General features: G+C 30.5%; 1 protein-coding gene across 1 annotated transcript in view; it reads right to left on the reverse strand.

Annotated features, from left to right (window-relative positions):
* The window catches only part of CDH18 (cadherin 18), a 341,721-nt gene that overhangs the window by 28,250 nt on the left and 300,130 nt on the right, over nt 1-13,341 (reverse strand). Inside the window, exons 8-9 of the mRNA XM_060145999.1 lie at nt 11,186-11,307; nt 1,397-1,514 (exon numbers count right to left, since the gene is read on the reverse strand). Coding sequence (XP_060001982.1) covers nt 1,397-1,514; nt 11,186-11,307 — 240 coding nt within the window. The remainder of the gene's footprint in view (nt 1-1,396; nt 1,515-11,185; nt 11,308-13,341) is intronic.

A 13,341-nucleotide genomic window follows, 5' to 3' on the forward strand; every position in this document is an offset into this window, starting at 1 on the left:
TCTAAGTCAATTTTTCTTTATAATATCATCAAATTAAAATTGCTTTTAAAATGTAAATAAATTTTTAATTGGAATGGAAAAAATTCAACTGAAATATGATTTCTAAATATGTGTTTCTAAATATAGTAAATTTCAGTTTATTAAAGCAGAAAGTTGAATGCTCTCCAAATTATGCAATTATTTGAATATGGGAAAATATGAATTGATTTTCAGATATTTAGCATAGTTAATTATAATATTTAAATACATTTGGGATTTTAGGGTTGGATGTTTGGATGTAAATAAATGTTCAATAGTCAATTTAATACAATTTGTCATACACAAACATGGATAAATATGTATTGCCATAAGTACAGCTGACCACAGGGATAGTTAAACTGAGAGAGACAAACAAGTTTGGTATTTTTATATGAATTTTGTTATGGCCACATGCACAATTTAGTATCCCTGTTATGATTATTTAAGGAAGCTTAGGGATAATGGAAAAAATGTTTAGTGGGTTGTCATTTAGTGATTTTATTTTTGCTTGAATTTGAAAATGCTTCTACATGAAGGGTACAGAGAAGGAATTAACTACTTCAAAATGTACATGCTATTGTTTCTTTCATGTGATTCTGAGGCACGTCTTAAATCTTAAATAACAGTATATTCAGATATATGTGATCAAAAACTACTTTGAGAAGAAGAAAGTTGATGCCAGTCAGAACACTGTACATATTGAGTGGTTTGCTGTTTCCCTTCCATACGGAAGAATGACTTTTACACAACTTTGAGGAATCTACCAAATCAGGATTCTAAATCATGGTGAATCTTCTCTAGTTATTATGTTCTTTTTTCCCTACACAATAAGAAGGCTAAACAAAAATAATTCAAAAATTTCCACAGTGCTCTGTAATTATGCATATGTATTTACCCATATTTTGGAAAAATATTCATAATAACAAGGGGAAATATAATTTGTACAGCACATCTTGATAGCCTTGCTAAAGCAAGATGATTTCAAACATTGCAGTTCCTTTTCTAATGGTCCCTAGGACATATTTTTCATTTATCCTAATTTAAATTTTTTCCACCTCCTAGCAGTTGCAGCAGTTCTCATAAACATGTTTGTCAGCTAAGATTTCTCTTAAAAGTTGCCCAAGAGCATATTACATGAACATTTCTTGTTTAAAGGGATGCTTCTGAATAAACTCATTGAAAGTTATTTGTACATATGGCTCAATTTTAAACACAAGCTATTCAGGGATCATAACACATTAACATCAAACTGACTTTGAATGTTGATTTGCAAGCTGTTCATGAGTATATAAGAATAAAGCAAAGCTGTTCAGGCTTATTCCATATCAAGTCAAAGCAGATACCACAAAGATCAAAAAATATATGTATTCATGTTCACCTTCATTGTCCTTCAGAGTGAAGTTTGGGTTTATAGACAGATGCTCATCAAGAAAGAAGTTAAACCTTTGTCCATTGGCAAAATCATCCTTATCAGTGGCACTGATGGTATGAATAACCTAAAGAAAAGACACAATTAAATAGTAAATTTAATTTGGCTTTGTCCCTTGATTTTAATATTATAACATTTTCAATATCCAACTTGAGTGTTTTCAAATTCTTATTCTAGTAAAGTTATGAGCTAATTTGCTCTCCCTTGCATTAGACTTTAAGAAATGTATTATGGCACACCATATAATCATTCACACTTTATTTTCTAGCATGGCACAAACATTTATTTTTTTTCTCCTTTATTACCCACAGTACCTTGGGGCCAATTAGTTGTAAGGTTTTGTGTGAACGTTTGTTTAGGGAGACGTGAAATATAGTTTGTACAAATACGAATATTCCAGTGTTGATGTAGAACAGCCTTTCTGTACATGTTGGTCTCAGTCAGCAAATGAAAAAGCACTAGAGTCATAATTTTTTGTTTTAGGAGACCTTTGAGATCATGATCCAGCCCCTGTATTTTAGAGACGAGGACTCTGAGTCCCAAAAAGAGTGTGATGTGCCTCAAATCTGTAAAAATCTGGCAGAGGTAAAACTAGACCACCCAGAGCTTCAGGAAATTTTTTAATCCCTAGTGGTTGAGAGAAAGCAATACCCAAATTTGGACTTTACACACATTAAGAAACAGAGAAAGTTAGAATATATAAAAAAATATCCCAGGTAGTCTAAGAGCAGCATACACATTCTGATCGTTAGAGTCATTACAATCTTTAAAAGTAATATTGAAACAAACAAGCAAGATGATATTTTACTTTTGAAAAAAAATTAGTATCCTAACGCTCAAGTGTACTCTTTCTAGCTTTTCCTTAGAGAAATTGAAAACAGAGAGAAAGTAGAGCCAGAAAAATAGTATTTCCTGCATATGAAATATAGTACGTGCATTTCAAAAATTGATATGATTTCTAAGAACATTTTACTCAGTTTCACCGTATTTCAATATTTTACATGTGAGATAATCCACCAAAATGTGTCATAGTTAAAACCTAAATTCCTCTCCAGGTACTGAGACTGTTAGCTTGTGAGAGAGACGAGGAGGAATATAAAGGTACTGAGAATGAGTGGTCAGGGAGAGTAGGAGCGGAAGAGCATGTGTTTTCATGAAGTGAAAGTGAAGAAAGAGCTTCAGGGTATAAAAGTGATCAATTTCCTCCATATATGCCCATGGCTCATTCATTCCTTATGCCCTTTCCCATCACCATTCAGAATTTACTTTCTCAGCAGGAGATCCTTGTGAAAGCCCCTCTCCCTACATATTCCAAGAAGTTTCTATCATTCTTCATTATTTCCCTCCATATTATTTATCTATGAACTGAAAATTTACATAGCTGCTGATTTTTTTTTTTCACTGAAACAACTAGTATCTGGACAGATCTTTTTTTTTTTTTTCTTGTTATTGCCTTTTGACTATAAATAGAATAAACTGATGGATAATCAGAAGCAATCTTTATGATTTTTCTCAAGCACAGGAAAAGCTCCATAGCATTTAGAGTGTGCAAAATCTGAAGAACACAACTACATTTTCTGCACGTTAGTTACTTAGTATCAAATTGAAATAAAATATCAAATTTTCAAGGTTGTTTTCAGGGTTAGATAAAACAAATACTGTCAGCCCTCCATGTCTGTTGTTCTGAATCTGTGGATTCAACCACCATGGGCCAAAAATATTTTTTTAAAATTCCAGAAAGTTCCAAAAAGTAAAACTTGATGCCATGCTGTGGCAACTATTTAGATGGCATTTACATTGTATTTGCAACAATTTACATAGTATTCACTTTGTATTAGGTATTATAAGATATTATAAGAGATGATTTAAAGTATATGGGAGGATGTGTGTAGGTTATATGCAAACACTACACCATTTGATATAAGGGATTTGAGCACTTGTGGATTCTGTTATCCTGAGGGGGGTGAGGTCCTGGAACCAATTCCCCACAGATTCTAAGGGACAGCTGTATAAATTTTTCTTTGGGAAAATAAATGTCTTCTCACTCTTATTTTTCATTCATTGTGATTCTCCAATTTACAATCCTATTTCCTCAGTGATACCTCATAACATACTGACACATTTGCAAGTTCACTTCTTATCCTAGAATGTAACTCTGGAGAGGATTGGTAAAGAACAATTAATTTAAATAAACTGAGCTATTTATGTTTTCTGTTATCAATGCTTTGGAACAATTTTCTTTTCTTCTCATTTCAAAGTTAATTTATCACTTATTTTAAATTTTCTTAAATTTTTACAAACATGAGCCTATTCAATTTGTTAAACACTGATATAATTCATATTATATTATGTTTACTATTTTTTTGTTATCTCTAAAATATAAATATCCCTTCCATTTTTATACAGGTAATTTCAAATCTCAATTTACCAGGAAGCTCACTTATGGCAAATTTTTCTTCCTCAGAAAGGGTTCTCAGTCTCATCTACATAGTAAATGATAAGTTGGTTACCACATTTTGTTTAAGAGTGACTGATTCATCTTGAACTTTTGTTGAAGTGTTGGACATGCATCTGTACTTAAATATTTTTCCATAATATTTCTGAGAGATGATTCTAAAAACCTAGTATGTTTGTCTTTTTTTTTTTTTTTTTTTTAATTTAGAACTCCTAGATATTCTCTTGTTGAGAGAAGGTATATTCAATTTCTTTTTTGGTTGTTTTACTAATCACCTTTTCTCTTTCATTAGGAAATGTGATTTCCATTTGCTTCCTCAGACTTTTAATAGAAAACATACCTAAGAAGTTAACATGTTTATGATTTTTAGAAGATTTAAACTTCTGGCAGATATCAGATAGTTGCCATGTTTCCATTCATCAATATTTTCTACCATTTTTTCAGACTTATTGATTTATCTACACTGTGCTACCTGTGCTCTCTGTTTGTGCAGCTAGTTGGTGATGTATGATCCATAAAAAATTTATTTTCTGATTCTCTTTCCTTCTAACTGGACTCAAATGTTTTCTATCACTTGCACATTATGCAATAAGTACATAACGCATTTGATTATTTTGAAAGATCTGAGATTTACTCTAACAAAGGGAGAGAAAACTCAAATTGATTGATGGTATTACAAATAATTACTAGCAGAATTTTTTGATAATGTCCATGAATAAGGATTCACCTTTGGTAGAAAATAATTAAAACCAATTTTATATTCCTTTTATTAAATAAATGTATCCCATTGTTTAAATGTGTTTAAAACATGTTTAAAATCTATCACTTCTAGAGTACTTTAATTAGGAAAAATAGTGTCAGAAATTTATACAAGTAACATAGTCTTCTGTTTCGTAAATAGCTAACCCTAATTAAAGCAAATTAAAAAGGAAATTCTATGGAACACATTGTATCTTCTTTTAATTAATAGAGCTTGCCTTATAATATGATCTCAAATGATCATTTCATTTGATAATAATACCAACTTTTGTTATTTAGCTGAGGTTTATCTTTGATAAGATGTAAAATCTCTACCAATCTAGTTAACTTTTTTCATACAAAGTTGTACTGTTAATAATATCAATAATACCATGGGGGCAGAGGCTGGTGTTATGTAATAAAATGTTTTCTTTTATATGTTATGTTTTCTAAGTTTACTTCTAAAAAGAAAAAATACAGAGGGAAAAGTCAATACGAATAAGACAGAAAGCATTCCCTTTGTTATTTCTCAAAGTTTCTAGGTACAGGCATATCTCACCTATTTTGAATTCACTCTTCTTTGGGAACTGATTTCAAATTTCATGCATGCATGATTTTCTTTTTAGTATTTTTTTATCCAAGGTACTTAAAATTTTTTTCAGAACAGGAAAATATATTAACTCAGAGAAATATATTGTTGAAGTTTATACTGATACCTGAATCGACCTGAACTCTGCTCTTACATGTGGTTTGAACCTCTGCTTTCAGAAAAGACCAGTCTCAGCTGTAGCCACATGCTGTTACATTTAAATGCACAACATCCATAACAGAAGTGTCTGTAATTCTAAAAGCAATTGTCATAGAAAGAGGAACTGTGGCAATACAAATACGCTTCAGAAAAGCTATTTCACAAATCATTATTTAAATAATTTCCTATTCCAACTCTTCATCAAAATATACAGTTTCTCCAGAAATGCTACAACCATAAGAGTAAATGAACAAAAGACCTCAAAATTAAATAATAGAAAGATTCAGACAATTTTCCACTGTAATGGGTTAATCATACAATTGACTACATGAATGGGTAATGATTTGTTTAAATGCAAGTGTAATAAGCAATACTTTTAAAATGATGTTTTTATTCCCTCAATGAAAAGTCTAAATTCATTTTGGTGAAAGAGTTGGAAACAAAAGCTCAGATAACATAAAGAATGCAATACTAAAGACAGCAATGACGCTAAATGTGAATACAGTTTACAAAGAATAAGAAATAATCACATAAAAAATATATTAGAACTTTGGGGGGCTAGATCTAGCAATTATGTCTTGAAAATAGTAACAGTTATATGAAAAAAAGATAAATACTATATAAATGGTTAATGGGACTCACAAAAGAAACAGTTTGTCACAGATTTAACCTTCTCTAAAAAATGGAATAACTTTTCACCTGAGGAGAACAGGACAACCCACACTTAAAGGAATTTAAGACTTATCTAGTCATATACTCATAGAATCTCAAGCTTGGAAGGGCCCTGAAATTCTGACAATTTTCTTCATTTTAGAGATTAAGAGAGCACTTGTCAACATCACATTAAATTACTTCTTAGGAAGGCTACAGAGTTTAGGTGGTCAATGTGGAGGGTAAAACAGAGGGACCCAGGCTAACAATGACATTAAGAGGAGAGCATGGCCAGTGAGAATGCCTGAATGGACTTCCTCATGAGCAAAAAGTGGACAACACGCGAGGTCAATGGAAAAATTCAAGGTCACATGCCAATATGAAGAGAGTTCAAGCCAGAAAACTGAGACTAGCATTTTCAATTACAGAGAAGATGTTTACATCCACAGGGGAAGGATCAGTTGATCCAAGAGCAAGGGCTGAGTATCATCTGCTCAGAAATTCAGTAATTTCACCTACACCTACAAAACTGGTACATGTGAGCTGCTCCTAATACAAGATTACACTTTATCCTTGAAGTAAAAATTATTAATTAATTAGTTAATTAAAACAAACATTTTAGAAGAAATAATCTAAAAAGAAAACATCTAATAAAAGCTGATGATTTTTTATTCTTTATGCCACATTTCAAATGATCTAAGTTTAAATTCTCTGAATAACCTAGGAACCAAAGAAACAAAGATTCAGTGAGGGAAAGGTCCTAAGTTTACTAAAAAATGTTATTTATAGATTAGGTGATCGATACCTAAGAAAAGCAGTATTTATTTCTAGATATTTTATTTTCTTAAAGTGATATTAAATGGTATAGTGTTTTAAGTTTCATTTTCTAATTGTTTCTAATATAAAGAAAAGGAAGAAATACATTTATATTGACCTTATATTTAGCACAAGTTTGAACTTGTGCTCAATTTTATTCACAATTTCAACTACTGTATAGTAGTATTACCACTATTATTAGTAGTATTTTTATTATTAATGAATGTTTAACTTTATCAAAACCTTTGGCTTCATCTATGAAAATGAATTTTGATTTTTCTCCTTTTCATTTTAAAGTAATTATTTTTTCTGGATTTGCTTTGACAATATTTTATTTATGATATTTCTATGTTCATGAAAGAGAATATCTATAATTCAAATTATATACTTCTCAGGTTTTGATTTCAAAGTTTGTTGTCAGCATAAAATGAGTAAAAAAACTGATTGCCCTTTTTTCCTTTTTGATACAGTATATTTTGATTATCATTCCATTTAACTATTTTCAATTTTTATTACTTTATTGGCTCATTGTTTATTTAGAAGTGTCTTTCTTCATTTCTGATGGAGTTTTTCTAGCAATATTTTTGAATTAGTATCTTGCATTATTTTATTGTAATAAAAATGAGACCAATTCTTTGAAAATTATTAAAACTTGCCTTGTGGTCCTGAACATGGTAAATTTTGGTCAATGTTTTGTGTAAGTTTTGAAAGAATGCATAATCTAAAGTTGTTCAATGCAATGTTCTATATTTGTTAAACAGTAAAGCTTCTTAATTGTGGTATTCAATTTTCAGTTTCCTTAATAAAATTTTATGTGATTATTCTATCAGTTTCTGACAAAAGCATACTAAAACTCTCAGCACAATAATCTCAGTAGACATTTCTTAAATATTTTGGTGATTTTATTTTAACATAAATATTGATATATACTTCTTTAAGTTTACATTATATTTGTCTGCTTTTTATTTTTCTACTTCTTCCATATTTATTATCTTATTTCTTGGTTTTTAAAAAAATTACCATGACTTCTACCTAGCTATTATAAATTTGTGTACTAAGCCTTTCTCTTTTATTTTACCTATCTTGTGTTATAAAACAAAACTATATCTCAAGAGCAAATATGAAAATTTGTCATTCTAACTTTGAATTTTAAAAACTTTACAGAATTTCACAGGGTTATTTTGGAAATATTAAATTGGTTATATACTTCATATTTTATTAAGTTTACATTTTAGTTTTTAAATATGCCTTTATAGAATCCTTGAAAATAGGTCCTATATAAAAAGATTTTTTCCCTTTATCTTTGTATCATAAAATATAAAAAAGCAAGATAAAGTCACATGCAACAATTTTGTAAATGTGTGAACTATTTAATTGAATGAACATTTTAATAAACATAATAAAGGTCAAGAAATAAAACTGTCAACATCACTTTATTTAGGAGTATTTTAAATTCGAATTTCTATTATCTTGTTAGTTACATAGTCTTTTACTATTTTATTACTTAAACTAAAAATTACTGTATTCATTCTTGACACATAAAATCTATTATAAATTAGTATTTTCTCAATTACCCCAAATTTAAGGAGTTTAGAATATTTTAACTTTGTCTCCTTCCTTCTGATACCTTGTTCCCATGTATACTATGTATATTTTAAACCCCAGAAAATGTTCCTTTGTTTTCTATTCATTCATTAATAATTTATTGTTAACAATATATTTACTGATTGCTTTGGTCTTTATGGATTCTTACCACTCCAAGATGCTAATTTGATTATTTTCCTTTTTCTTTTTCCAAAAAAAGCTTTAATGTGTGTATTGGCAAGGAATTGTCACTTTTTTGTTGTCGTTGTTTGTTTTTGCCTAAATACGAGTTTTTCTTGTCTTTATTTTTAAGGACTATTTTTGGTACACAAAAGAATTCATGGTTGTTAGATAGTATCTCTGGCTCTTGGCTTTATCTTTCCTTTTTTTAATTTTATTTTTTTTAATCTTTCATTCTTCCTGATTAAATAATCAGCTTTTGAAATTGTTCTTTTAAAGGTTTTGAGTATTATTTTTATATTCTACATACTAGTCCTTCATTGGATAAATGGTATGCAAGTATCTTTTCCCACTATGGTTTTTCTTCTTATCCTCTTAACAGGGTCTTTCAGAAAGCAAAAATGTTTAGTTTTGATCAAGTCCAATTTATCTTTTTTTTTCTTTTATGGATTATGCTTTTGGTGCCATCCAAGAACTCTTTGCCTGGCACTACATCCGTTTTATCCCCTAACAGTATTATGTCTTTTTTTTCTAGATGTTTTAAAATTTAAACTTAATTTTATTTCTGAAATTTTATTTCAATTCATCTAGGTAAAGTTATTTTGTAAACGGTTGCTTAGATTTTTGTTTTTGTTTTTTTTCTATGCTTCTTGAATTTTTGACTTGTTGCTTGCCAACAGTATGGAAAAAAATTCAGTCTTGAGCTCCTCAAATATTACTTCTGCCAATTCTCTTGTTTAATATCCCTCTGAGAATTGGATAACTTGTGTATTAGACCTGCATGTTCCATATCTTTCATATTCTTATTAATGTTTTCTATCTTCTTGCCTTTCCATGCTTTAACATGAATATTTAATCTAACCTACTTTCCAGTTCACTATTTTCTCTTCAGCTATGTCTAATCTGATGTTATTACCAAAATTGAAATCCTATATTAAGTGGCTGTATTTTTAAAATCTAAATTTTCTATTTGCATGTTTAACATTTTTCTCAATTGTACCTGTATAATATATGTTAAGAAAATAATTCTAGGATATGTGCATCCATTTCTAACACAATTGAAGTACGATTTGCTAAGTAAGTCATTATATATCTGTACCATAAAATACTGTTTTTGAAATGATGATATGGAAAAATATTTAAGCACTGGAAATGATAATCTTAATACATTGCTAAGAGTAAACCAGATAACCTGTAAATACTTTCAAATATAATTTTCAGTCATTTTGTCCTCATTCACATTTTCTAATTTTCTTGTGAAAAATGAACATGAGAAAATTTCATGTTTTTACATAAAGTGCCCTCCATATATATATATATATATATATATATATATATATATATATATATATGTAAATACCTCCCCTGGAAATATTAAAAACATATAATCAATGATAACTTTAGCAAGCCATAGTTGATTATCCCTCATACACAAATACACAAGGCAATGTTTCTCAGGACTATAATTTTGTCACAAGCTTCAAAATGATTTAAAATAATTTTGGATGATATATTTATTCTGGTCATTATATGAGACTGTCAGACTCACCAGAGGGATTCTCTTTACTTGTTTGATGAAGTAAGTGGCCATGTTGGGGAACCCATATCACACACAAACACACACACACACACACACACACACACACACACAAAAAACTCTGGGTGGCATTTCAGAACTCTGGGGAACACTGAAGAGCCAAGGAACATCCTGAAGCTCTCAGGTCTGCAGCTGAAATTAACTGAATGCTACCGACAACCACGTGAGCTCGGAAGAGATCCCCAAGCCTCAGGTAAGAACTCAGCTTGATTACGTCTTATGAGACTCCTGCAAAGACCTAGCTAAGCCATGAGCAGAATTCTGATCTGCAGAAACTATGAGATGATAAATATGTGTTGTTTTAAGCTGCTAAGTTTGTGTAATTTGTTACACAGCAGAGAAGACAGATGCACATTCCCTTCCCATGTCCCACTTGCTTTATGGGCGTCAAAACACTGGCTTCCCTTAGGAATTATCATGCTCCTTTAACTGGCTGCCATATTACATCCAGATTCATGTCTTATGTTCAAGCTCTTCTCACCATCCTTCCCTCTCCCCACCTCCACCAATCATTCCCACTCTTCATGTTAAAACCTAATCATCTTCTAGTATCAATATCACTCAATGGCCACTGTATGTGACTCCCTCATTCCGTCCAAAATATGTAGACCAGGCCAGTCTCTCCTCCCCACTCTAGTCCCTAAGCTTCATTAGGACAGGAAGAGTTCGCTGTTTCCTCCTCATTTAACACAGGGCTGTACCAAAACCATTCAATATCATTTTATTGGTATTATAAATGTATACATGAATGAGTTCATTTGTTGAATTACATTTGGGATCTGGAGAAAATGTATTTTCTATGAGTCTCAAAAAATCTATTTGGTACTTAAAATAAAGTTTTATAAAATTATTTTTACTAAGCACAAAAATAACACTGGGGGATCTTTGAGGATTATACCTAAGAATAATAGAAATAGAGCTGCTTATTTTTCTTCCATTCAAATGTTAGGAAGGAAAAAATTAACTTACCTGGCCAGGCTTAGAATTTTCACAGACAACAATATCATATTCCCTGGCAAGTTCGGGTGGATTGTCATTGACATCCAGAACTCTAATAACCACTGTGACATGGCTCAGCAAACTCGGATTGTCTGCAAAACACATAGGAATGCATTTAGTATTTCCATGCACACTTTAGAGGCTTGGTTTAAAACCAATCTCCTTAATACTGTAGCTTGTCACTAGCCCCATATGCTGCAGCAGGACTTTTGGCAAAAGACAACTTTATGATGACATTCTTTGTTAGAACTCATTAACTTACAGAAAAATGAAAAATGAACACCAAGGCATGACATGAATGCTAAAATGATATTTTGTCATATCAAGGAAATTACATGTTATTCAGGAACTGAAATGGGAGAAAGTTGTCAGAATTCATTGTATGCTGTCAGAGTCTAAGGGATGAACACCTGGTTTCATCATTAATCTAAGAAAAATAGAGTAGTTGGAAAAAAAATACATAATCTTTAAAACATTCAAGGTTTCCAGTCTAAATCAACTTGGAGAAAATAGAAAGTAAAGTTCTTTATACCAGGGTAAAATTTTTCTTACAGGAGAATATATGCAGTTTGTGGTGTCAAGTCATACTTGGGGAAAAATAAATAATAATTTAAATTAGAACTTAGCATGGAATTCATATATAACTCTGGTAAACATCAAAATATTACAGTTAATATTTTAAAATACTTCTTGAGTGCAGTCTTCTCATATTTCAGTAAGTTTATTAGTTCTGAGATATAAGAAAAGATAAATGTTTGGTTTATTTTATGCATCAAAGCTAAAACTGAAGAATTCATAATGGAAAAATTAATGAGAAGGCAAAAACTAAACACATTAAGGAAAAGGGAATATATATATATATATACCCACAGAAGATATTAAAGATAATGGAATTTTAAATTATCCATTTTTAATTATCCATTAAGAATATGGATGGATTAGACATGCCATAGGTACTTTTAAAAGAAGTAGAAAATCAGAGTAGTACTTCAATAACTAAAGAAACTCAATTTTTAGGTAAAAAATCAGGCCTAGGTAGTTTTATCTACAGTTAAAGATACAGGTGACTTCAGTCTTATACATCTTTTCCCCAGAAGACAGAGTAAGGAGGAAATACTCTAGAACTTGTTTTCTTGTGGCCAGTAAAACTTTAATATCAATACCATATGCTCCCACTCATGAGAGATATTAGCTGTCATTGGACTAAACAAAATAATACCAAACCCACTCTACTGGAATGGAAATGAAAGTCTGTCATCAGTTTAGTTCTAGGAATGATTGCATAGTTTGGCATTAAACCAAGGAAAGAAAGAAGGGAGGGAGGGAGGAAGGAAGGAAGGAAAGTGGGAGGGAGAGAAGAAATAAAGAAGGGAATTTTAAAAAGCATAAAAGTTATCCAAAATGATAATGAATTAAAAGAGGGACAAAAAATACATAGATGTTTATCTTAATACACATAGAAAAAAACAAAAAATAAAATTTAATGTCCATACATTCTAAACAAAACAAAGTAAAATCAAAAAAGAAAACTCTTTGCAATCTAGGAACAGAATGTATCCTCTGAAGCTGATTAAGGATACATTCAACAAACAACAACAAAAAGTACAACAAACATTATTCTTAATGGTCAAAAACTAACAAGAATTAATAAACAAAGCTATAAGGATCCTTGAAATAAATCTAACAAAGTATTTGAAAGACATATGCAAAACATTTTATTGAATGTCATTAAAGTAGATCTAAAGTAATTAAGAGGTATATTGCCTATGTGGTTGGAAGACAAAATATCATAAATAAAGCCAGCTTCTCCAAATTGATGTGTATTTTTGATGCAATCTAATAGACATCCAATGAGAAATGAAAGCTGATTCTAAGATTTATAAGTACTAAGATTGTCCAGACTTGAATGAAGTACAATAAAGGATAATTGCTTTACCATTTATCAAGTCATTATTTGGTATTAGAACCTAGGTCACTTTGAAAGTGTCAAAGGGATAGACAAACAGAAACAGAAAACAGAACACAGTCACAAATCTACTATATATAGAAATTTAATATATGGTAATAATGCTATTGCAGATCAATAGGGAAAGTACAGATTGATCAAGAAATAGTTTTAGTAAAGC

The sequence above is a fragment of the Lagenorhynchus albirostris genome, chromosome 3 (genome assembly GCF_949774975.1).
Source record: "Lagenorhynchus albirostris chromosome 3, mLagAlb1.1, whole genome shotgun sequence".
NCBI lineage: Eukaryota > Metazoa > Chordata > Mammalia > Artiodactyla > Delphinidae > Lagenorhynchus > Lagenorhynchus albirostris.